The sequence below is a fragment of the Passer domesticus genome, chromosome 1 (assembly GCF_036417665.1).
Source record: "Passer domesticus isolate bPasDom1 chromosome 1, bPasDom1.hap1, whole genome shotgun sequence".
Lineage (NCBI taxonomy): Eukaryota > Metazoa > Chordata > Aves > Passeriformes > Passeridae > Passer > Passer domesticus.
The window spans coordinates 47674609-47700830 of NC_087474.1; the positions used below are offsets into that span (position 1 = coordinate 47674609).

The 26222-nt window shown below is 40.0% G+C and overlaps 1 protein-coding gene and 1 long non-coding RNA gene across 26 annotated transcripts in view; both read right to left on the reverse strand.

Moving 5' to 3' along the window:
- Positions 1-2297: 2297 nt before the first annotated feature.
- The window catches only part of ARPP21 (cAMP regulated phosphoprotein 21), a 142015-nt gene continuing 118090 nt past the window's right edge, over positions 2298-26222 (reverse strand). For all 25 annotated transcript variants that reach the window (XM_064418801.1, XM_064418848.1, XM_064418789.1 and 22 more), the window contains 2 exons: positions 4244-4395; positions 2298-3113 (listed from right to left, as the gene is read on the reverse strand). In XM_064418801.1, the coding sequence (XP_064274871.1) occupies positions 2856-3113; positions 4244-4395 (410 nt within the window). In that variant the 3' untranslated portion in view covers positions 2298-2855. The remainder of the gene's footprint in view (positions 3114-4243; positions 4396-26222) is intronic.
- The window catches only part of LOC135299679 (uncharacterized), a 33942-nt gene continuing 12121 nt past the window's right edge, over positions 4402-26222 (reverse strand). The window contains exon 3 of the long non-coding RNA XR_010361632.1: positions 4402-23102. This is a non-coding gene — a long non-coding RNA (uncharacterized LOC135299679). The remainder of the gene's footprint in view (positions 23103-26222) is intronic.

Here is a 26222-nt window from a genome sequence, read left to right on the forward strand (position 1 = left end):
TCCCCCATGTACATAATACTGTAATAATTGGGGCATTCTCCATAGCTGAGGGAGAACAGATTCAGTTTCCTCATATGCCTAAGGAGATTCAAACTCTTTGGAGAGCAAGGCAATCAGAGGATGTAGGCTATTTTGGGGTGGGTGGCTGTGGCCATCTACCGAAACTGCTAAATTTCATAAAAAAAGTTCAAGTCTCATATCAGCAGGAAGGCACTAGCACTACAACATGCAGGGAGCTTCTGTTGCCACAAGGCTGAGAGAAGTCAGTCAGTGGGATCCCTGCTCCCACAGTTTAGTAGGTGTTTTCTACCAGGTGGTCATTGTGCTAGCAGACAGGTAATGTGGCAAAGCACAGCCATGGTCAGGCATGGCATATGCTGTTTGCCAAGAGGACATGACCTAGAGCAGCCTAAGGACATGAGGAAATCCTGTCTACAGAAGCAAGATTCCTAGGCTTTCCTTTTTGAGTTCCTTCCCATCTCTACTGAGATCACCTACAGCCCAGCTTGCCATCAATCTATGACACGGAGGACAGATTTTTTTTTTTTATCAGGCAATTCATTCATTGTTCCCTGACAAGAGGGAAGATTTATAAGGTAACTGTAGTGCTTCAGAGAAGAAATAGGACGTAAATATTGTGATGACCAAAGGGTCTCTTCATTCCAGACACTGGGTGCATAGAGATTGCCCCTCCCTCCCCTCTCCTTCAGCCTGGGCACACATAAGCTGTCCTGCACAAGGTCACCTGCAGGACAAGGTCCTTCCTGCTGGACTGTGGAGCCTTTACAGAGAAGGACACCCATTTGTTCAGCTGTCAGTGATGCCACAGCAGCAAACACAGCATCAATTATGTAATTACATCCATGCTAGGACAGAAACCTCTGTTGTATATGAAACTCTTAAAGGAAATAAAGCATACAATGCAGGGAATCTGAAATGAGGGCTCAGGGTCACAGGCAAAATTCAAATGAAGTATCTTGATTTAAAAAAAAGAAAGAAAAAAAATCAATCAGCAGTCTCTCCCAAGGCATTTCACCTCTAATTGAAGAGTGAATTGTGTTTACTTAACTGCTCATGCTCTTGACTGTCTCTCAGCAAATGAATCATGATTACACTACATAAAATTCAGTGTTTGGCTTTCTTATGATCCCACAGGACTGGATTCCTTACTTTACGACACATGTGTAAAAAAAAAGAACTGAACTACGAAAGATATCTTTTTATTGTATAGAAAAGAAAAATGTTTCCTTCAAATACAGATTTGAAGCCCCTCCAGCTCCTGTCTCCACATCTGAAGTGGAAACCAAAGGAAAGGCCACATATGCTAAAAGTAAAATTAAAACTGTTTCACATTCAGATTAACTTTGTCAAGGGCTATGTAGGTTGCTGTAATCTTGAATCCCTAAATCATATTATGTCATACACAGATTTTACACACAGAAGGATCTTTGTTTTTTTCATTATGTGTATGCATAATTCTGGAGTGCACAACATTAGCTATTGTAAAGGTGCTCAAAATTGATCAAAAATGAAGTTTAAGTGATAAATTACTCAACTTTTGTCTCAAATGTTGTTAACACTGAAGCAAAATGAGGAACTACGTGCAGCATTTATGAATCAAGAACAATTTATCAGAACGAGCTGGGAATTTGAGTGAAGATGGACATAATAATAAAAAAAAACACCACAGGAACAGAAAATAGCTCTAAAACTTTCTGGCAAACCACTCTGTTTCAAAAGCCAAACTGCCATATACATTGTTCATCCCCACTTACTTGAAAATGACAGATCTGATACTTGGGTCATCTTCCTTTGTCAAAATGGTTTTACAGTGGGAGCACCAATAATTGGGTAGAGCATGCCTATGTAGCAGGATTGCTGGGTAGTGTGGCTGCTACATCAGTATTAACTGATCTTCCATCCATGGAATATCATGGGACAACTATGTCTTCTCATGTATGACTGTTGTATGGTCTCCTGAAGAGGTGTGACTTAGTAGAGGCTTGCAGCAATGATGAATTGTGTTTATGACATTCCTGCCCTAGGGACTGGCAAAGTGCAAACTCAGTTAAAGGTGAACTGGTACAACATTCACTGAATACTTCCTGAGTCTCTATGCTACAATTCCAAAGTTGTCTTAGCTGTTATGGTACTGCATGCTGAGACACAGCTGTGTTGCCTTCTCATCAAACTCCTCTAAGACCATTAAGCACCATTCCCCCATTAGCTTCACCTGAAAAAGACAATGCAGAAACTAAAGGAAATTCACTCAGAAACAGAGGAGACCAAGCAGGTGGTAGAAACATGACCTTCCTTCATGAGGTCAAATAGCTTTATTGTGATTAAGCACTACAATACAGTATATATCCATAAAAAAACTCTATAGTGTATATAAATTATTCCTTCCATTCAGTAATTCTCTTTTTGTTTTCCTTTTTTTTTTTTCATTTCCATTACAGCTTTGGTACAATGTGATTTTATTATATTTTTAAATACTTTTAGCTTCACAAACTCAACACAAAGTACAAAACTAATCCGAATCGGGGATATTACAATCTACACAGTGGTGTTCAGTGGTAGGAAAAAATCTTACCTCAATGAATTCATGTCACTAGCTAAGCTATAAAGGCATACCTAGCAGACATGACAAAAATATGCACCATTAACCAGCAAACATTTTTTTTTCAAAATTTATTTTACTTTTTTTTTTACAGGTTTTTCCAGCAGCAAATCACTTGAGCATTGTCAGTACTCGTGTCCTCAACTGATTATTCTGTTGTGTTCCTCTTCATTTGAAGGCCATGATTTATTTGTCAAATAATGCACCTCTATCCTCATAAATCTAAGCCACAGTGTCAGTACTTGACCTGCCACCCTGCATTGTTGATGCTTGCACAGTTTGTCCTGCAGCTGGCAGAAATAACTGGAACGTTATTGGAGGGGCAGTGTGGGGCAATCAACCGGAGGTTGTTCTGTGGGGCAGGAGGTATGACATTACAGTAGACAGGCATTCCAGTGGCTGTAAGTGTTCCTTGACCTGATTGATTAGGTAGCATGATTGGTTGTTGATATGATTGTTGTGGCAATCCTTGAGAACCCTGGGTCATTGGCACCTAGGTAGGAAGATGGAAAGACGTAGGGAAAAAAAGACAGCAATTACTAAGCAAGTTAAAGTAGGCTCCCAGTATCCCTATATTCCTTCTAGCTGAATTTGAGTATACTGTATGTTCTGCCAAAATGTGCTATTTTCTGCTGCTTGGAATTGTTCTCATCTCCGAGTTTTTTTTTGTTACAGAAGGTCTTAGAGAATTGCCTCTGCTTTTAGGCCTAGAAATTGTCTCTGTCATGATCTAGTAGAATATGCATTACTGGGATCAGTGCCTGGTATATCTAGGCCATCTAAAAGGTCTAAACCTTTAACTTGATCATTAACCTTTTAAACATGTTTTCGATACAGTAATTCTGAGGATGTAAAGGGAAAATTTTACCCATAAGCAATTCCCCCATTTCCATCTGCGTCGCTGAAGTGTTTTCAAAGAAGCTGAGAGAAAAGGGGAATGGCTGCTCATTCAGTGCAATCTATTAAAATGAATTAGATATCATTTAGTTTCTTAACTTTCCAGAGGGACCAGCAGGAAGTGTAAGCACAGGCCACCTCTCACATGCGCTTGGCATAACTCACGGAAACTGGGTATAAAAGTTGGGAAATAAGTCTGGGTAACTTACGGACTTGGTAAAAATCAAGCCACTGCCTTCCCTCTCCCCAGAACCCAATAAACAATAATCCATCTGGCTACAGCTTGTTATAGAAGACATGGTGAGATCCTTGGCAGGAGTCTCCACAGATGAGTAATTTTTAACTGGATCAGGCAAAGCCCTCAACTTCATTACAGGAAACAGTACTGCACTGGCAAAAAAGAGAAGAAATGAACAATGTTCTTATATTTTTTTTAATTAATTTTCTTCACAGGAAGAAGTCTAATCCCTTCGTTCTTTGTGACATTACCCTCACTGCAGGCTGTAATAAATAGTTCATTTGAAGCATTCCGAAATCAGAACGAATATCAGGAGTACTAAAACCATGTAAATAGGAAGCAAAGAAACTGACTTAGAAGCATATTCATCAGAAGGCTTCCTGCCACACACTACCCAAATGAAGTTATAAGGGCACTGTGTGATGCAAAAACTTAATTCAATTAAGCATTCTCCAAGAAAAAAGTCTTTCCTTACAGCTCCTAAATACCTGATAAGACGACATGGCTGGATACTGCACCATCATGCCTTGCACCTGATTCCCCTGTTGATTATTCATCAGGTTCTGGCTTTGGGGCGGCTGCTGCATTCCCATGAGACCCTGGAACCCTTGCTGCTGGTTCGGCAGGACAGGCTGGTAACCTGGAAGAGGAAAGACATCTTCAAATACCCTGCTGCTTGTAGGGGCAAAATTACAACAGTTCCAAGGTCCAGCAAATGATCCCATCATTTATATCTGCGTTAGTTAAAAAATTACTCATTCCTGCAGAAATTTACTGGAAATGAAAACTGAAGTGCAATAAACAAGTGCCATGAGCTGGCACCCCTAGCAGGCTGACTTGAGTGTGCAGCACACTTTCATTATGCTTTTTGACACTGTGGCAGAGACCACCTGGAGGACTGTCTGACTGCAGCACAGGGATGTAAAGCCCTGAAGAGACACAGGGTGCTACTGTCTTTTGGCTACTTCCTCAGAGGCAAAACTACCAACAACTTCAAGGACATCAGCATTTGGCCTTTATGGCCTAACCTGACAATTTCTTTCAGGTTGCAATTCTTACCTTACCCTCTTACCTTCCTTGTAATGCAGCTCCCTAGCTCAATATAAACAGAGAAGCCTTTATTTAGTCAAGAAGAACACCTCTATACACACTGGCTCTCACTTGCAAGGTTTTTTATGCAATTAGAGCATATTAAGGGTAATAATCCACTGTACTATTTTCATGTGTGTCAAAGCAGGAAAATAATAAATTAGGGACTATTCTCCCCATTGCTCGATAGGAACACTAAACAAGTATGAGAAGCTGATGCTTCTGTTTTAACATGTGACTAACTCTGTGTTCAAAGTCATCACAGTACTGCAGATTTTCTGCTGGGATGGCTGCTCTAGGACTAATGGAGAAATAGGCAAAGACTGTATGATCTAGAGAGCCAAGCCGCTAATGAGGCAGCAGTGTGGATGGGAAGGCAAGCACAAATAAAAAATTTGTGCAGCAGCAATGCGATTTTGCCTGGGAATGAGCCTAGACAGATGGAACTGGGCTGGTTGGGTGATGGTGATATTTAGCAATTAAGAACTTCACAGAAAAAGCAGGAAAGGAAAGGAATATGCAGGAAGATGCTGCCCTTGAAAAATGCGGCCAGATATCGGTATTATAAATCTATGAATAATTTCTCCTTAACACATTCTGTGTTCTTTAGCACTCATATTTTAAACATGCAGTTATGCAGTGCACTATTAACTCTGTAGTGATGTTTTTACAATTAGCATATTTCAGACAAAGAACTACCAGAAGGAGCAACTCTGTGTCATCTTTCTATGAAAAAATTGTGTCATGTCTACTCAATTTATATTAATGAGTAACTTGTTCAATATACTACACAAAATGAAAACCATCATCTGGATATTTCTTCACTGTGTGAGAGAAATTAAGTAACAAATGTCTGTTTCTCCTGGTCTATTGTCAGTTGATAGCTTTCCTTCTAAATCTGTTCTTCAGGGAAATGTTAAGATTTCTGGTCAAGTATTTTCCATTAAAGATGCTATTCCAGAGATTAATGTCTCCAGTCAACTGACCAATATTAAAAAAAAATAATTCCATGAGTGATTAACTTGGCTGGGACATAGCATTAAACATCGCCCAAACTCACCAGATTATTATACATTCAGATTTGCTCTTTTCCTATGCCCAAACACTGTGTCAGCATATTTTTTAGTCATAAAAATTACCAACATCAGAACTGCTGTAACTGAGTTTACAGAAGGCTTATACAGCAATAATAAAATTCCAAGTTCTCTTCTGCTCCAGTACACCAATTATGGGGGGGAGGGGATAAAGGACAGAAATAAAAAATTTAGTATTGCTCTTCTGGTATTTGCAGGACTAGAAGTTTAAGTAGAGGGGTGTCAACTGACAGCAGAAACAGCAACACGAAATTCATCTCCTCTCACCTCCAGTTGTTAAAGTTAAATCCCAGAAGTGTAAAGAACCATAGATGGATAGTGAGCCAAGGATCAAGTGACACTTTTATGGAATGTAACCCAACACTGGATTTGGGCTCAGAGAGCTGGATTGTAATGCACCAGCACAGGGTGGCAGACTGGTGCTCTGCAGAGACAGACAGACACCACTGGGGTCAAGTAGAAAGCAGCCCTTCTGTTATCTCTAGTAGATATGATGGCATTAACATTACTTTTCTGAGACTACTGCAAACGCCCTACTGGGTGTTTAAATACACAGCTCTATCTTCACCTCAGCTTTGTGTTCCATATTCTCCAAATGTGACAGATATGACTATCAAACTGAAACAAAAAGTCGTGGAAAAGTTGAAGTAGCTACCTGTATGATGGATGTATAGGCTTGATCTCCTGGGGATATTACAAAAACATAGAGTCATAGAATGGGTTTTGTTGGAAGGGACCTTAAAGACCATCTAGTTCAAATGACACACATGCATACATAAACATCCAGACCTGAAAATCTCCTCTGTACTGGGAAGCACTGCTTAGTACATGACATAACCACTCCAGCTTTTAAGTGCAGAAATATGAAAAAGAAATAGGCTGAAGAGCTGAGGTTCACTGGACTGTGCATTATTATTTTAACAATCTTATGCCAACACTCTTCAAGGCCTTTAGCAATTTCTCCTGACCATAGGACATGTGCACTCCTCATCCCTGCCCCAACCTGCTGAGTACATCAGTTACATCCCTGAAAGTGAGAATAAGACCTTTTTCCCACTCCTTGTGTAAGCCTTCTGCAATGCTCTGACCACACAGAAAAGCCTCAATACAAATACTTCACATGCACTCTAACATGCTTCCAATTTGATTAGATGGGAACAAATAGGCTGTGTCCTGAATCCTCTAAGAATTTACGAGAAAATAAGTCCCTTCTTTGTCCAGAAGGAGGCATTCTTGAATATTTAATGCCCTGACTTGTGAGTAGAAATGGGGATGTTTAAGAAGTTTACTGGCCTGTATGTATGTTTGCAAAGACGCCGGCTGTCATCTTTCCTTACTTAATATTCATGGACTTTGTTTTTTTAATCATCAGTACTGTTTGGAATTAAATGAAGCTATGGATGCCAGACCATGCTGTAGAACCCAGTATAGCATTTAGTCAAAACCCAGCATCTTCTTCAAGATCTTCCTCAATAAATCCACTTAATTTTACCTGATAGCAAAGCCCGACCCTTTATTATATTAAATACATGAAGAAAGATGTAGGTTTGTCCATTCTATTGAACCTAAAAACATGACAAGGTACAAAAGTACAAAAGTATATTCCAACATTACAGCGGAGGCAGAGAATATTAAAAAGTGAATAATTTTTTTTATCTACAAGCTTTATAAGCAAGAAAAAAAATGCTGTGACAAAACAAAAAAGCCAATACCTGTTCTGCTATATGGCTTCTGTTTCAGCACAAATGAAAGTAGAACAATTGGCAGTATAAGTGGCAATCCATTTGAACAAGAAGTTGTTAATACCAGAAACCAGCTGTTCTGAATTTCTTATCACTGCAGCCCAAATTCTCCATGTAATATTTGAAACAGGTCCTCCAGTGTTTACTGGATGTGGATATCTTTGTATGTTTCTGCAATCTGAGCAGGAAAAAGAATGGAGGTGGGAGAATTGAGACTAATATCAACCTTTTAGCACTGTTTGTGAAACTATATCCTTTATTTTTTTTTCTTTTCCTCAAGCACAGACTATGAGATTGCCATTTGTACCAAAATTACTTAATTTGTACACACACAGCACAGTCTTAAACTACACCATGCTTTTCATGTGCTATTTACTTTTCAGCGACATGGAAATAATACTGTAGTCTCAAAAGTCTTGGAAACTGACTGCAGTGCATGAGAAACCATTACTGGGCAGAGGTGGACATTTTGGAGCTACACAAGTGTAAGAAAAGTGAGAACAGGAAGTGGCAACATGCTTATGCAGCAATAGTTTTCTTTTCACTTGCTCTTTTGCTCATTAGCTTTCATACTACATGAAGAGTAATCCTTAAAAGCCTCTTTACAGTCCCCTGAGAACATACATACGTGGGTTATTTTCTAATGGCAGTACACATCAGATGAACCATCCTATTACTGCAAGCTCCAGGGCCTCTTTACTGCAATTATATCATCCTGCTCTATGTTATCTCTGCTACAAAGGAGGATTTTTTAAATCAGGGCAAACATGAGAGACATTGTTAAACAACCAGAGGAACAAATCGTGCACAGAATTTCAACAAATGCCTCAGAGGAAAGATGAGCCTTGGATTCCAGCTGAAATGGAAGAGGCCGTCATATCATCAAGGTAATTGTCTGAACCTTTACAGCCTGCCTCACCATGCTGAAAGTCATCTAACTTAAACATTGCAGGGGAGAAAGACTGCATGAAAGACTCACAAATGTTTCACTTTCTTAATGAGGCTATGCAGCTCAAAAGACAAAATGCAGCAGTTTTACACCTTTGCCAGTAGTTTTACACCCAGAGCTGCAATTAAAATGTGTCTGGTGCTCTCCTGGCCTCAGCATACATCCTTCATGAATGGCACATTCATGGTGGGAGGGACTGTTTCATTGCTCATTTCAGATTTGAAGCATGCGTTACCAATGTTGGGAACATGTGTATCAGCACTGTGGGTAAAGAGTGTCTGACGAGTGCAGGGGAGAGTCCCTGAACTGCAAATCCTATTGTACTCTTTCCATTTGAACAGACTCCTTGCACCCACGCCCAGCCAATGCAAACACATCCACTCATAGTGCTTTTGATGCAACATGATTTGAGAGCTCACCTGCTCCCTTTCTGCATTACTCAGTGTAGTGCCACCTAAAATTCAGGTACCTCAGAAACACACTGCAATGGCTTAGGCAAGAAAAGTCCAAAAGAAACTTAAAAGAGAAACTTCAAGCAGAGGCGACTGGGCCGGGTGGAATGCTGCACAGAATCTGGGTGTGCTCCTGCCTGCTCAGCAATTAGTGCAGTGCCCTTCTGATGCCCTATGCCATCCTCCCTTTCCTTTCCCCTCCCTCCCCCAGTGTAGACCAGTTCAGCCCCTGCAGCAACTGCCAGGAGCACTGGGAAGAGACTGAATTTGAGCTCACATGAAAAAGCCAAGGAGAATAAGCACCAACTCTTGGTGTGGACTCTGTGAAGCCCTTGAATATATTTTAACAGCAAATTCTGCACACAGAAGTTGCTTACATTTGCAGAAGGCTCCCCAAAACTTGTAAGAGCTGAAAACCAAGCTGAAAACATGGTCCTTGTGGTCAGGAAGCACACCTCTTTCTGAAAGGCTTAATGAGCTCACTCTGCTCAACTTATTCAAAAGAAAAAGAAGTACCTGCAAATAGATGCACTGGTTTTGGCCAGGGTAGAAATAATTTCCTTTCTAGTAGCTAGTATGAGAGGAAGTTTTGGATTTGTGCTGAAAAGAGAGTTGATAATTCAGGGATATTTTAGTTACTGCTGAGTGGTGCTTACTCAGACTTTCTGCTTCTCACACCATCCCATCAGCAAGGAGGCTGGGAGTGAACAAAGAATTCAGGAGGAGACACAGGTGAACAAAGGAATTTCCCATGCCATATGACATGCTCAGCATATAAAGCTGAGGTAAGAAGGGAGTGGGAAATGCTCAGAGTGGGCATTTTTCTCCCTGAATAACTCTTAGGTGTGAAGGAGCCCTGCTTTCCTGGGGGTGGCTGAACACCTGTCTGCCCATGGGAAGTGGTGAATGGTTTCTTTGTTTTTTGTTTTGTTTGCACACACAGCTTTTGGCTTCCCTATTAAACTGTCTTTATCTCAAACCATGAGTTTGCTCATTTTTAATTTTCTGATTCTCTTCTCTGTGCAGCTGGGGAGAACAAGTAAGCAGCTGCATGGAGCTGAGTTGTTGGCTGGGGTTAAAATGTAACAATAGTTCTTGAACAGACAAGAAAATGGTATAATAAAATTACATGTCTGGAAGATAAACCTAGAAATTTCGGATTAGAAAAAAAATTCAAAGTTTCATCAGACTTATAATTAACAAGAAGGAAATTTACTGAGAGTGGAAGAACTTTTGTATCACTTAAAACCTCTAAAATGAGGATGGACATCTTGATAGAAGGTATTAATCAGTTTAATAAGTAGTTCTGGTAATAAAAATTATCAGAATATGCTCATGGTCCAGTATTAGTCAGACCATTAAATGACACATTCCAGATTTTAAACACTTAAGAAAATGTTAGCCAGTTAGCTCTTAACATATTTAGTGCCTCCCAAGCAAAAGGACTGATCTTTTGCATGTGAGACAGGATCCTGTCCCCAGCCTCTCCTCCCTTTAATCACAGGCTGGCAATGCCACCCAGTTCATTCCACAGGCAGAGTTCACCTGTGTACAGTGGGTATTCAGAGGGATATTTCTGGTCTATTTTAGTTTACTTTACCTGGGCTGGAGTAGTGCTCAGTAGACTTTGTAGACTGAAGAATATGGTTGATATCTATTCCCACAATTTTACTAGGCTACGTTCTCCTTTACTTTTTAAAATAAGCTATGGGCAAAGTATTAAAGTGGATAGATGTGGCTTCTACTTTCTAAAAATACAAATTTACAATGTCCATGATTAAGTTATAATCAGAGAAGAAAAAATGTCATTGTAGAACTACCACTCATAGACAATACATTTGGTAAAGTTTTTGACAACCTCCTTTTTTACCAAAAGCTCTGAGCTGGTCCATCCCAAAGTATTTGCAAAACTGGAAGGAGGAAAAAACTGAAGCAAGATGTTCAGCAAGATTGAACACTGTCTTAGAGTCACAGAATGGAATTACAGAATTGAATCATAGAATTGCTTAGGGTGGAAAAGACCTCTAAAATCATCAAGTCCAGCCATTGCTCTAACTAGTGTTAGAGTACATCCACCACTAAACCACACCCCTAAGCAGCCCAAAGAACCTTTGGATTCTCAAATAGACCCTAAAGGTTACCTGTAAAACAGGAGGAAAGCCAGCCTAATTGAGGAATCTTGCATAGGACAGTTGGCCAAGTTGTGGGAGCCACATAATGAGCATGAGTGAGAGCAGGAATTCCAGGCAAGTGTTTTTGGTGGCCAGAACAAAGCCCTTCTTGTTCCAGTGGTCCATCAGTCCCTCCTGACTTTGCATGAGATACTCAAGTACTGGACTGCAACCAGTATGTTGTTGGTGTTTCGCCTCCTATGTTGACATTGTAAACCACCCCTACGCACTGCTTCCTCTAGAGGAGTGCAGCTCCAAGGCATTGTGCTCTTGCTGGCTTCTCATGTTCAGGTGTGATGTGTTAGAATTGGGTGCCCAACCACCCGAGGAAAAGGTTTGGGGTTGTTTTTTATTTTGTTATGCAGTTGAGCATTATCTGGCAAGTTTTTCACTGAAAATGATGGACTGAACTGTCATGGAACGTAAAATTAATCTATAAATGTAAGCAAATTTTTATTTTAGCCTCACCCCTAAGTGTCTGCAGTTTGGAAGACTCAGACAGAAGGCACATTAATTAAGGTCTCCCTCCTGGTGTTATTTTCTGTGTGAGTCTGAAGATTTAAACTGCATCTTGTGCAGCTAAAATTCAAACCACTTCATAAACAATTTTGTGCAAAGCACACTGCAAAGCAAATCAGCTGCAGTTGGTCTATCCATTAGACCCAGTCTATCCTACTGTGCTTTCTCTCTGGAATACACAAAAAAATAGTCTTGACCTAGTAAGATATTTCAGCTTTATATTCTACTTGAAAACATCACAGATAATTTCTGGGTGTGAACTGGACACCATGCAAGCCAGAAGGACAAGTACATAATAGCTGAATGCTAAAATTCCATTCCTTTCCCCTCAAAACACAAGACCATGCAATTATTTTACTTAGTTTTCACACACATACAAAGGGGGGAAAAGCCAAACAAGAATACCTATGCCTGAAATAAGGAAGTCTTAAGAAGCAACAGAAAAGGTATGGAGGTACGAGGCAGCGCATAAAACAGCACATGTCAAAAACCACAGCAGCACACAGACTCATTTTGCCCACAGCACTTGGCAAGCTCAGACCCTCCAAAAACAAGAGGAGCCTTTTAACACAAGTTTGGCTTCTTTCATTTCAGGTACAAGTACATCCCACTCCAACAGTACAGCTTGCAGGGGAACCACAGGTTATTATGTTAGATTTGTTTTCAAAATTTTAAACTAGAGGCATTGATTCTTTCACGTTTTTGAGATCAAAACAATTTTTAGCTAATGGCACTCCAGCTACATTCACTGGAAACACATAATGCAGCAAATGTATTCCTGTATTCCTAAAGCGATTACAATGACAGTGACTCAAATAATTCTCTGCAGAGCTGAGGTTATAAAACTGCAGGATGTTGAACTTTGAGTCTTGAAACATAATTGCTGCCAGAACCACAGATCCGAGTCCCTAAATTTGCCATAGCTTTGCAGAAAACACATTCATGCTTCCCAGACCAAAAGCCGCATTTGTTGTCAGACTCAAACACAAAGAGCTGTATTCTGCTGCATTAAGAAACTCAACAAGATGTATATGCATCAAAGATATGAGCCAGTAAGATTTATATTCACAAGAGAAAGAACACAAATCCTGGATAGAAGAAGTTGGACTGTCTTCCCCCTACCTTTTCCTCTCTCTGGCCTACAAAGCTACTAATCCCATGAAAGCAATAGGGCAAAAATGTCTTCAGCCAGCTTCAGAATAAGAAATAAAACTGGCAAATTTCCTGCAATTTTGAATTATTCCAGACCAACCTATTTGTTGGCTTCAGTAAAAACTACTGATGAAAATATGCTACACTGGTACACTAGGGTTTTTTTGGTTTTGTTTTTGTTGGTTTGGTTGGTTTGTTTTGGGGGTTTTTGTTTGTTTTTGTTTGGTTTTTTTTAATTTTTATTTTTTATTTGTGGATAATGGCTCTGAAATCACCCACATAGCAAGTTCCTCTTCCCAGGTGAACTGCCCCTCCTTGTCCACTTGCTTTATTCTTCCTCAAAAAGCTCTATGAATCTTGATTTTACTTTTTTTTCACCTCCAGGGGCTGGAAGAAGCCCAAAGCACAGAGCATCTGAAGCACTGATAGTTTCACGTGCTACTAAAGACAATGATGCCAACTGGGAGCAGTTCTCCACTGCTAACAAAATGGGATTAAAAAAACATTAGGGAAATAACACAATTTTCCTAGCAAACCAAATCCTCCTGGTCCAAAAGATGTGCAGGTTCAGAGCCTCAAAAACATACTTTTTAACTCTGCTTTTCCTATATAAACTAAAAAAGGTACATTTTTACAAAAGCCAAGACTGCTTTTTGTATAGACTTTTCCTTGAGAATAGTCACTGCATAAAACAAATGAGTTCATCTGGGAGGTAGAAAGCCTTCTGTTGGGGTGATTTAGATTATGGCAATGAGAAATGATGGAAGTTACACCACATGTCACAACGTAAGATTTAGCACTTCTTACATGTCAAAGAAATATCCATTACCTTAAAAGAATAGATATTCTTTTACCTTTTTTCTATGATGCTAAGTTCCAACCTGGAAATGAGGAATAGCATTATCTTTCAAAAAACATTTATATGCATATTCACTGTCCCATGGGTGAAAAAATGTTTTTGCAAAGAGTGCTGAACTTTTATTTAGTGCCTTCTACTTCATCATCCAAGCAACCACCTTTAGGGCAAACATGCAAAATCCTGGGTAAATTGAATTTATGAATCACTTAAAGATGCATATCCACCCCTCAGTTACCTTTCCACACCTGAACAGAGTTGGTTTAAAACTCTGTGACTTCACTACTGAGTAAAAAGGCCCAGACAAGTAAGAGGTATGATTAAATACTTTCATTATATACCTAATGAAATCACACACTGTAACATCTTCTGAGACTAAAATTTTAATTAAGGCAGGCTGGCATTTTGGGTTTTTTTGTCCCCCTTATATTCCAGGGGAACAGCAGGTAAGGTCAAACAAAAAGCTTATGTGATAAAATTGTGTGAGAGTGCTCCTGGGAGACCTGGCATTATTAACGAGAACATGAAGAAGGGCACAGTTGAACAGTTCAAAGATAAATTACTGCATTCAGTTTACTTTTGCTACCAATTGGAGAACCTGAGAGAGCTGTTATTTGACAAGAAATGTATATAAACAGGCATCAAAAAGAGCTTGAATGGATACAAATACAGGAGACTCGAGGCTGGAGAAATGTTTTTCATCACATTAAAAACTGTATCCATTCCTTTACTTCTCTATACAAAGGATTTTCAAATTATAGGGACAGCTTTAAGAAGAACTTGCTACTAGTAAGTGGCTTGATGCTAAAATAAACCTGTTCTTTCTGAAAACCTAAACCCATGTAAATATATGACACTTTAATCACTTATTTTATTTCCTTTCCAATACACATTCATTTTATGTTTTGAGACCTTTTAGCACTCTTCCTGCTCTTCAAAAACTATGACAAATATTTCTTGCTCTTCTCCTTCAAGATAAATCTAAAGATAAACAGAGGGGCACATCCTACAGACGTGGTACATAACTCTAAGCTTCTGAAAGATTCTGAATAGAAAATTCTATTTTTAAGACAAATCCTTTTATTTCACTTCAGTAAAAAAACACAGGGAACAGCCAGCTGCAATCCAAAATAATTGCAACACAATAATGCAGGGCTCCATTACAGCAGCCTAATTCCGGTAAAGCAGCTGATCCAGGATCTTGGCACTTGCCCAGGCCCTGGAGCCTTACTTAAATGCATTAACCCAAAGCATGTGCAGCTGTTTTTGTAATCTGAGGCTTCTACATTTTACTGGAGACCAAGAAAGAAGAAAAAAAAAAAAAAAGTAAAAAAAAAGTAACCCAGCTAGCAAATGACAGGCTCAACAGCTTTAGAGAAACGAGCTTCAGACAGAGTTTCTCCTTGGCCAGTACCACAAGCAAGGGTTTACACTGGAGTGTTGCAGATGTCCAAAGCCAGCTGAGGTGCCTGCAGGGAGGGTACTACAGGACCTGGGAGGATACTACATTATTCTGAGAAGGGTGAAACCTTCTCATCCTGACAGAACTAAGCCACTGGAGGCATGTATTGCAAGCTGGTGCACAGTTCTCACATCACCAGGGAGGTCCAAAATAGTGCTAAGGATCATCCAGGAATAATCCTGCACTCAGCTCCTGCCCACCCATCCCAACAACCTTAAGAAGAGTCAATTGAGACCTATGGGCAGGCAGACAGATAATTTTGGAGAAAATGTAAGATGCTCTTAAGGGAGATTTATGGCTTAAAGACCGAAACAGATGCAAATCTGGTACTAGCCCTTACTGTAGACACAGAGAGTTAGATTGATGAGGTCTGCTGTAACTCCTCTTTAGGAGGTTTTTGAACAGCTAATGTCCAACTAAAACACCAATGTGAGAACCCATTAGTGTTTACAGAACCCTTTGGCATATGACATGCTCATTAGATGAAGAGCAGCTGTAATACTGCCCATATGTACCTGTGTCTATGCATTGTATTACATAAAACAGTTCATGGATATGAATAACAGTTATATAAAATATCTATTGATATTTTTTTAGTAAATCCCTAAGGAACTGTGCGATGGGACAGCTAACCACCAAAACAAAATTCAGTATGATTCAAAAAAAGCACAAATACAGACGAGCAGGATCAGATTTTCCATGCCAGCTGCAAACCACTGGCATTCAGATTCACTGAATTTCAGCAGATTCATCTCTTCTGGTTTGATTTTCTGGACTGACCCCTAATAAATAATGGCAGGTCAGAGTAAAAAAAAATTGTTAAGTCCTGTGTTTTAATCTGTCTATAACTTTGCTCTTGATATCAGCTTGTTATCTTGGCATCAGCTCTTGATAGTGATAAAATATCTACAAGCACAAGCTCAGAGTGAACCTCCATATGCCAGATATTGTGCAAACTTCAAGGAATAGTCACACAGCAAAAACGATGCATTCCTGAAGAGAAAAGACAACTGCAGGTAGAAAAACAAGGACCCAAGGGAAATAATTTACCCAGAGAAAAGGAGAACCACACAATACTCTTCTGGCACTACACCAAAATATGTGTGGAGTGCTCAGACCCCTATTCTGAGCAGGGACTGCTTGGGCAGGCTGCTGCTCACCAGCAGGGTTGTGGAGATGGACGGTCCCTGGGCTTGGGCTGCCTCTGCCAAGCTGTTTTTTTTCCACACAACTCCATGTACAGGTTCCTGCCCTGCCCACATCCTCTCTATTGGAAGAAGACTGCAGTGTTCTGATGATATTGTTCATTGCACTGTGTTCCATTTTACTGTGGGCAGACTGGGGTAAATGACTGCTAGCACTATATCACTAACAAACCCTGCTTTTTCACCTTTGCAAGCTGGGTTTTGTTTTGTGTCTCAGCCTCGGGAAGAGTTTTCATTAACACAACATCAACTGTAAATACTGCCTGCAACAAAGACACAGCCACTGCCTGATGGCACTTTTCCTTCCCATGGCTTCTGCATACACCAAAAGGTACCAAGTCACAGACAGAAAGCCATGAGTTTGTTTGTTTACCTATAACATAAGGACACAGCAAGCTGCAGATTACAGCCCCCAGCTCGATGCAAACAGACGCAGGGACGGTACTGAAGCCAACAGGACTTTGATGGAGCATATGTCTGCCCATATGGGTCCAACTGCAAAAATCTCATCTTTTCCAAGTGTACCCATGCAGAATGCAATCCAAAGACTACTGGGGTTAGCAATGAACCTTAACCAGCTCTGTACCATATTAGAAGCACTTGCCTGCAACACCACTATGTTATTCCAGCCCCTATACAGCACAGCCCTTGAGAATTTGTGCAACTTTCAAGCATATAAGGTAATTTCTTGATTTCAGAGCAATGATTTTCAGGCTTGAATACATGTCTGGACCAGGGAGCTCAATATCTTGAAGATCTTGAAGATCCAGTGGGAAAGATACAAGCACATTTATTCACACTATATTCTTATCATTGCTTTAAAAGGTTTCTGAAAAACTTGACCAGGCAGGTAGCAATGAAATTAAGGAAAGAGAGGTCCTGTTCCAATAAAATTCAGTTCTATAACATATGAAACAAATTAATTTCTCAAATCCTTCTGCACAACCACTGCTCAACCTACAAGAGAAAAAATGGAGCAAGGTGGGACTGAACCTGCATTAATGCATGGCCCTTGCACTTGTATGTGCCTGTATGAAAGAGCCATCAGACCAAGCAGTGGCTATGTACTAAGAGATACTGGCAACTAATAAACCAAATAGCAATCAGGGATGAGTTTACCTTACTTCACTTCTGTGACACAGACACAGGGAGCTCCCACTCATGTTTGCCTTGCAATTACCAACCCTTCTATTTAGTTTACTGCAGACACTAGTTTACATTTCCTGTCTTTCTTGATTAAAAGTGCCTTAATGTAACTGGGTGAAGCCTTTGCTAAAGCAATTGCTATCATCGAGACCCTCCCTTCCCTTTAGCCCTTGAAGTATGAAGTAAAAGACCTGTAAAGTGCTTGTAAGTACTTAGTATCAGAATCTGTTTTGGGCATCCACTCCATTCCACATAATTGCAGAAATATAAACACTAATTGCAATTCTGACATAGGTACAAAAGCAATACATTTGATTACTGCACTACAACTGGGCTGTATCTCCCAGCTAAAGCTTTTTCTTGGAAGGAGGCGAAGAGTGGACACCACAGGTGTGGTCATCTGTGCCCAGTTAGCTTCCCCTGTGGCCAAACTGTGCATCTTACGAAGAAGGGAATAAGTGAGTAAAAGAAAAAAATGTCTGGAAAAGTCAAAAACATTCCCCTTTGACATCCTAAATAGAACATTACCAATTTCCAAAACATTTTTTTCCTGTTTTAGTATCTATAGGCAATTTTGTTTTGTATTTTAGTTTGCCTTGGGTGTAGAGGATGTGTGGGGTATGAGTCTCAGTTCAGAGGAATTTGAGTTTTTGTTTCAATTGGCCAAGGAACGTGCAAAATAATGTGTTCATACAGTTTTACATACTCTTTTGGTGAATCGGGCAGCTAAATTCACAAAGCCTGTCTATCTCCACATCACAGGCAAATGCATTTTCAACCCTTGCAGAATAATATAAACATCCAAAAAATATAAAGAAACAAAAAAAAGAAAACAGGGAATGCATTGCGTGTGTAAACTTTCACCTTTGTCTTTTCCACTGAGAGTTTAGTGTCACTTTTGAAAACAAGAGGATTAACACCTGGAGTCACAAATTCCTTGCATAATTCACAAAAGAATTTAATTGAAATGACACTCAGCAGCAAGCTTTCCTGAACAGCTGTGCCAAGAAATCTTGGCTCAAAGAGAGCTGAAGAAAGAGAAAAGGAGAGGGAGGATGAAGCTGACTTTAGTTAGAAGACATCACTTATTTTCTGCATTGATTCCCAAGCTTCTACCAAGTTGGACAACAAGCTGACAGCAGTGCTTGGGAAAGGGGCAGGCATCACTCCCTCAACCCCTGCCTCACTTGTGCTAGGGGCAGTCTTTCTTCAGGCTTGGGAAAGCTTGGAATCAGGCCCCTGGTCACCAGATGTCATAATGTCCAGCCAGAACATGGCTCAATTCAGCTACATGAACCAAAACCTCCCCTCCATCCCCAGCTTTCACTGCACAGAACATTAGCTGGAAAATGCCCACTATAGCTGGTCCAGTGTTATTGCTGCAGAAGAGGTTGTTGGTTAACTCAACCAGTGCAACAGCCTGAGAAGACTGATCTTCCAAGCAAGAGCATTTTATGCAGACCTCTTTTATGAAAAACCCACAGGATCAGTCCTGATCCCCTTATCTCCTCTCAAGGTATCTGCAACTGTGCAACTATAAATGATGCAAAATTTACTTTCATTAGCAAAAATCCCCCAAAGCATAGCATAAATTTAAATGTAGGAAAGTTTTCTGAATTTTTGTGCTTTGTCTGCTGTGGGTCTCTCCAGGGTGATGTCCGCCCTCAGAAATCACTGGGGCAGACCTGCCACGGCACATTTGCTGTCACACAGCACACTTAATATTTTGCAACCCCAGCAAGGCTGTGTTTACAATCTTCATGGCCAAAAGTATTTGCAAAGTGTGAATTCCTGATGGATGCCAGCTAAGCAATCAGAGTGATGGCAAATACACAATAAAGACCATAAACATATGGAGCCTTCAACTCAGCATAAATACTGAAAATCAGCCTGGGTGTGTTGTCAAGGTAGATTTGAGAGCCAGCAGCAGCAGAACTTTTTCCTTGCATACATCATAAATTTTGATAGCTTTTTTCTTGCCTGGGACCTAGTACACTCTGAGTGCATTACTTCTTCTTTCTGCTTATTAGTTTTCTCATCTGTAAAATAAAGTTTTGAGGGGTGGCATTTTCATAAAACATTTTGAAATCCAGCAGTGCTGAAAAGTGCTATATATTCAATTGATAAAGTCAATGGAAAAATATCTGATCTTCAATATAATCTATAACAAGGAGAGACCTTTAAGTGCTGAATTAGCTAAGAGTTACACACAGAGCTTTGCAAAATTTTCAGTTAGATGAAGAATGCTTCTTTGACCCCAAAAAAAAGATCTGTTTTTTTTTTCCTGGCAGTGCCTGCAAGGAGTAGGGCCACATTCCCAGAGCTCTAAGTCTGTCAATACTGGCAGGAAGGTGAGGAAGAGGGCATAGTAAGAGTCAGCTGCCAGAGCAATATCTTAACTACAGGTCGGTGAATCAGAAATTTGTCAGCAAAGCAATACAAATTGATGCTTTCAAATTAAACTGGAAGGGTTTACAGAGGCTTTATAATGCTTGCTAAAGACATCTGACAGCTCCCCAGACTCAGCTGAGGTGGGAGAGATGTTTTCTGTGGGAAAACCAGGTTTCTTAGTGCTTTTTGCTTTTCACATATATCAGGAGTATCCTCCACCCTTAGTTCCTCTGATCCTATGAAACAATCTATGTATATGGGCAGAAGAATATATTCATTATATATTAATTCCTCCATGAGCAATCATTGCATTTAATACAGTACCATCCTCCAAATCATCCCTAGGCTAAAATACTTGTTTCTTGCTTACATGGTCTGGATGGAGTAACTGATTTCACATATCCTTTCTGGGATTGCTCAAAGTCAAACCACAAAGCAGCTGCCAAAAATGTCTCTTCATGTAAAATTTACAACATGCATTTCTGAAGTGGTAGCTGATGTGCCTAGCCAATTTGCTGAAAATGTTTGTGTAGCTAAAATTTCTGAAAAGAGAAAATCACAGGATCTGCAAATACATCTGCAGAATGTTCTTTAGCAACTACTGCTCATTCTGAGTGCAAACCTTGAGAATAAACACTAACTTCTGTAAAAGGACAAACCTAAGTCATACCTTTAGACTACTGCTCGTGACAAGAAACTTGATCTACACCTAAAAAAATTCCATTAGAGATACTGCTCAATTTTAAACAATTAGCATATTTTTTTCACATTAAAAAACAGAGAACTGCAATCCTCACATTTTAGCAAATATATCTGCTGCAAATAAATAATTTTCTAATTATAAAACTGACTACTTTATAGACCTTGTTCTCATATTCTGGAATGAGCTATTGCATCAATTAAAGAAAAAGAAACCCACACTTTTTTTTTCCCATCACAGGAGAAGCCATGCAAATTGGTTCATAAATATTCACTGGTATTTTAGGCATGGCTGTAAAAAAGGAGATATTTTACTGTTCTGGAAACAGTGCATTTAATGTCAGAGCATCCCCAAGAAAGAAGAGCTGAGTAGAGTCTCTTATTGCGGTGAAGTCCTAAACCAGTCACAGGTCACACTCACAAAGAGATCTACAACTATGGCAGAAGAAGACAAACATGATGGATGAGTTTGCATCTGTGCAGAGTTTGCAGTGATGTTAGCAGGACCCAGCCTGGTGAGGAGGCTGAGCTGACAGATGGGAGCAGCCCGGCTCCGCACACCTGGGACAGGGCAGGCAGTGTGGGCATAGCTGGTCCTTGTACAGGTGAGGGGCTCTGGATGCTGAGGCACAACTGTCCCACTCCCCAGGCCACACCTGAGCCAGGCACAGCTCTGAGTGCTCATGCTGCTCATGCTCCCAGCTGCTTTTTATGGCTCAGGGGAAGCACTCCCAGATGAAGGCACTAATTATGCCTACTACTCATGACCGCCCTGCTACAACATCCTCAGGTAGGATGGCTCGCCTGCAATTGCCTTCTGGATTTCACAAGGCTTTTTATTTTAAATCCACACAATTGATTAACTTGGTGGATATTCTGCACAGATAGCAAATAAAATCTATGAGGCAATGAGGCTCCTCCTACCCATCTCCAACTCCATGGCTCATGACTGCCATGTAGCTGCTCTTCCTGCTACACAGCAGAGTAAGAGAGGAGATGAGCTACAAAAACAAAGCTGCCCCAGCTGCATGAACTTCTTAGAAGAATGAAAATTAACAAATAGAAAGCAAACTTCTAGTGTTCTTAGAGCTAATAACTAATAAAAAGTAATAATTACAACTATAAAGCATGTCCCATAAAAATTCTCTTCTTTACAGTGTTTCCATGTAAAAACAGAATAATAATAAAAAAACCTGGGGCTGCTCAAATTTGTTTGATAAAATAAGTTATGATGCATTACAATTTAGACAAATATAAGTTCAAAATAGTACCAAGGCTATAAAGCATGAGCATAACATATTGTTCTGGCAAGTGATAAAACTGCTCACAGTGACAGCTGTGATTTATGGAAGCAATTCAAATACACTTTGAAAGTATATTAGCTTCGCCTCTGCCCACAAAGGGTGCATATTAGCAGGGTAGGCCACACTGGTGATAAATTACATACCAGCAAGAAGTGAAAGCAATTGGCAACATCAGATGCCCAAAGGCCCTGAGTTATTGTGATAATGTGGTTTTCAGGATAATACCTCACATGCAATGGCATCTGAGCACCAAAAGAAACACATCAAAGCTGTATTTTCATTGGCTCTTTGGAAGATAATGTTACAATGGTGAGAGAGGTTGGGACTTCCCAGCTAAAGCTGACATACAAAGCATTTACAAATTGGCTCTGGAACAAAGTCTGGCTCAGAGGGTCACAATTTAGATGCTACCTCTTGGGTGGAAGCTGGAAAATAAGTGCCTCCTGCTTCCAGGCTGTAGGCACTGAAGCAAGCTGCAGGCTATGGACCTACGGCACACCTACTGCATGGCTTCAGCACGGTGGGCAAAGGGACCCAAGAGCTGCTGTGGTTTAGCTCTGCTAACACCCAGAATGGGATGGGGACACTGCAATCACCACCTGCAGCACCCCTTCCGCGAGGGAATCAAGTTGCTGGGCACACTTGTTCACTGATCACAGCAGGTCAATCTCACAGAAAAAGCCATGCTCTTCCCATGGCTCAGAGCAGCATTGGAAAAAGAGCACAGAAAAACCGTGATGACAAAGTCTTAACCCTCAGTGGGGTTTTACTAATGTAAAGCATTGAAAAATTATTTTAAGACACTTTGGGCTAAATTCTGCCCTCTGACGTACTAGCATAGATGAAGACTGGCTTCAGAGTCAAGCTGTACTTCAGGGGGTGTCCTTTGAAGAGCACACATCCCTGGGCAGTGCTATGGAGAGCCATGTGCCAGGCTTTTCTCATATTACTGGGGAAAGTTTAATAAATTCTACCTGCCTCCAATTATTACCGTCCTCCCATTCTGACACACTGGTAAGCACATCTGTGTGTCCTGAATTAATGACAAGGCCAAAGCAGTTATATCTTGTCACGGATCAAAAGAAGTTTATCAGCAGTTATGTGTAATGAGCTCATCTGCAAAATATAAAACACATTTAACAAAGACTTTCTGTCTGGTGGGAATTTTTAACTTATTTAATCCAAAACACTCCCTTGGGAAGTGATAATGAGTATCTATCCTATTTCTATGATACCCATTATTGTATAACCTGAGGACCTCAGGCATATGGCATGCTCACAGAATGAGTCTGTGAGTAACTTTTTAGTGGAAGTTGGCCATTTCTGGAGTTTTTCTGTATTTACAGGCTCTGGATGAAAAATGGCCCAGTGACACCGTAACTGAAAGGATATAAAACACCTATACTCAGACTGATACTTAAGAAGTAAGTGAGCTAAATGCTTTCTCTACAGATGGGGCCTTGGAGAAAATGCAAAAGTGATGAAACTCATTTTCCTAATTTTCTAAAACATATGGGAAAAAAGAGCTTGGTACCTCTTTGAACCTGCCCCCTTCTGTAGTTCTAATCTAATAATTAGAAGAAAAAACACTTTTCTTGAATTGAAATCTTAGGTAGTACAGAGACTACAGCACATTTCAGGCTATAACTTCCATTTATTTATAGCTCTGCAGCACCATGCTTCTGTAGAAACATTTGCAGGAATTGAACTGATTGTATGTTAGTCTTAATATCTTTTTCATTGCTTGCTAATGGAAATATGGATTCAACATTATTTCAAACTTAATTCAGCATAGAAGAATTAGTTTCATACAGTGTAATTATAATTTTTTTCTACAGCACTTTATAGAAACACAAGGCATAAAGAGATTACTTCAAGCAAGGGAAACCAATGAGAGCATTTTTGTTTCTTCAACAACAACTTTGATATGGAAACTGTAACAAGGAATGCGGTCCCCCCCTTTCTTTTTCTTGTCTATACATTTCAGATTCGTGTTTTTCACTTTAAATAAAGGAATATTTGCAGCATTCCTCAAATTCTACTTTACCAAAAAAACAGAACTATTCTGCTAAACTTTACCTCTGAGCAGGGGAGGGATAATGCCCCTCTTCTGCAAATTGGGAAGGAGGCAGCATTCATTGCTATAGCCTGTTGTCTTTATTTACAAGAAACAGCAATACCTCTCCCTGTCCCATCACCTGTTTGTGACTTGATGTCCTGAAGCAATGAAATAACCCTCACAGCATTCCAGCAGTCACAGTAAAAGTGACCAGAAAATGTTTATTATCCCACATACTCTAACCCAGAAAACATTCACTTTATTTTAGATTTCACTCTTAAATGTGTTCCAAATCTACCCTCTTCCCAAAACCCCATTTCTATGCTGCAGGCTTTGAAATGTCTTTCAGGACACTTCCCTGGAAGGATAACTTCTCTTTATGGGCACAGATACTATTTTGTCTAAAGGGCCAAAATTACTGGAAACCTATTGCTCTATCTCCAACTCCTCTGACAGCTTCCCAGCCCACAGCAGCCAGCCAAGCTGCTGCAGCTGCAGCTTATTTTTCTTCCCAAGGGAGAGCAGGAATGGTGTCCTGGGCCTCTGAGATCTCATTACAGAATAAAACCCAGCATCTTTTAATAGTGTGCTGGACTTATGATTTCATTATTCTCTTTGCAAGGGAAGATTCCACAGAAAGCACCATCAAAAGAAAAGGAGAAAATGTGGTCTCTGAAACTTGCTGAGGTATATTGTCCCCACCACACTCTCAACTTTTACTAGGTATTCAATAATACCTAGTAAAAGTCATGGCTTTACTTGTGAGCTCAGCAACATGAAAAAATTAACATAAAAACTAGAAATGCTCCATACATGTCAGGTTCCTTAGGTCTCCAAGGAAAATAGTAGCAGGATTCCCAGGCCTAAGACAGTGGTTTTGGAAAGCTGTCATGGGAGGTAAATATAGTATAAAAGCTGAGAGTATTTTGCCACATGCTTTTACAGCCTAATAACTATAAAGATTTTTTTTTTTTTTGCAGTGCTGTCCTTCAAATGAAAGGAAAAATCTCCCCTATATTATGTTCAATTTTTCTGTTTCTGTTATGTCAATATTACAATCTTTTGTAACAAGAAGACAAAATTTCTTCTTGAAATCAATATTACTTCTCAGGCAAGGGCAACTGGTATCTCTTTGCTAAGGCTCTATTTTAACATACTGCCAAAATACAAATACAATTCTTACTCAATAGATAATAATCTGCTTTTCAAGACCAAGGGTTGAACTAGCCAGGATGAAAAGCCTACACATATTTTAGTATGCAGCACCATTCTTTCCCAATCCTGCAAACAAATCAGAATTCGGATGGTGCAGGATGGTCTGTGCAGATGCACCTGTCCAAATGTCAGTTCACGCCAGCAGAAGGTTAAGGTCCAAAGTAAGGAGAAATCTGCTCCCTAAGATTCACGCCAGCCCTGCTCTTCCACAGTGTGATCACAGCAGCCTCACTACTGAAGGACACTTCAGCAGAGAACTGCATTATTCCTGAAGTTAGGGATGCATGAACTGTAAGAAAATGCCTGATAAATAAATCTGCAGCAAACCATACACATTGACAACTATACAGAGACAAACAGATCCCTGAAATGAAAATCAAGCACTGACAACTGGAAGAAATTTGTCATTGCTCGGCTACAGCTGCATTTTCTTTAGAGGTCATATTTCCAGCTTTCAAAAATGTGAATAAAGGTTGATGCATTTGTGTCTGAATGGCCTTGGAGAGCACCAGGCAGCAAAGCTAAATATTTAGAAATCAGAATATTTAGAATATTTAGAAAAGGCAATGCAAAAGTAGTCCCTACAACTTTAAATCCAGTGACATAGGCACATATGAATAAGATGCAGTATTTAATTACCTAATAATCATATATACTACATACCACGTATATACTACAACAGAATTTGCCCTAAAAATTGCTGAAGAATTGGAATGAATGTGAAAAATGCCTCAGCAAAATTTCTAATCTTTAAATTTCCTATGTTGCAAACCACAGGAGGACTTCAAAATGGTATTCATCACGACAGCTTATAAAGACTTTACCTCAGCCCTTACACAGGTCTAGACATTCAAGAGCACAGATGGATTGGTAAACATCGCTTAGCAATTTTCTCCAGATGGATCCTTTGTGAACTGTGGGGAAAATCCTGTGAGAAGTTGGCTGAGTAGGCAAAGTGAATT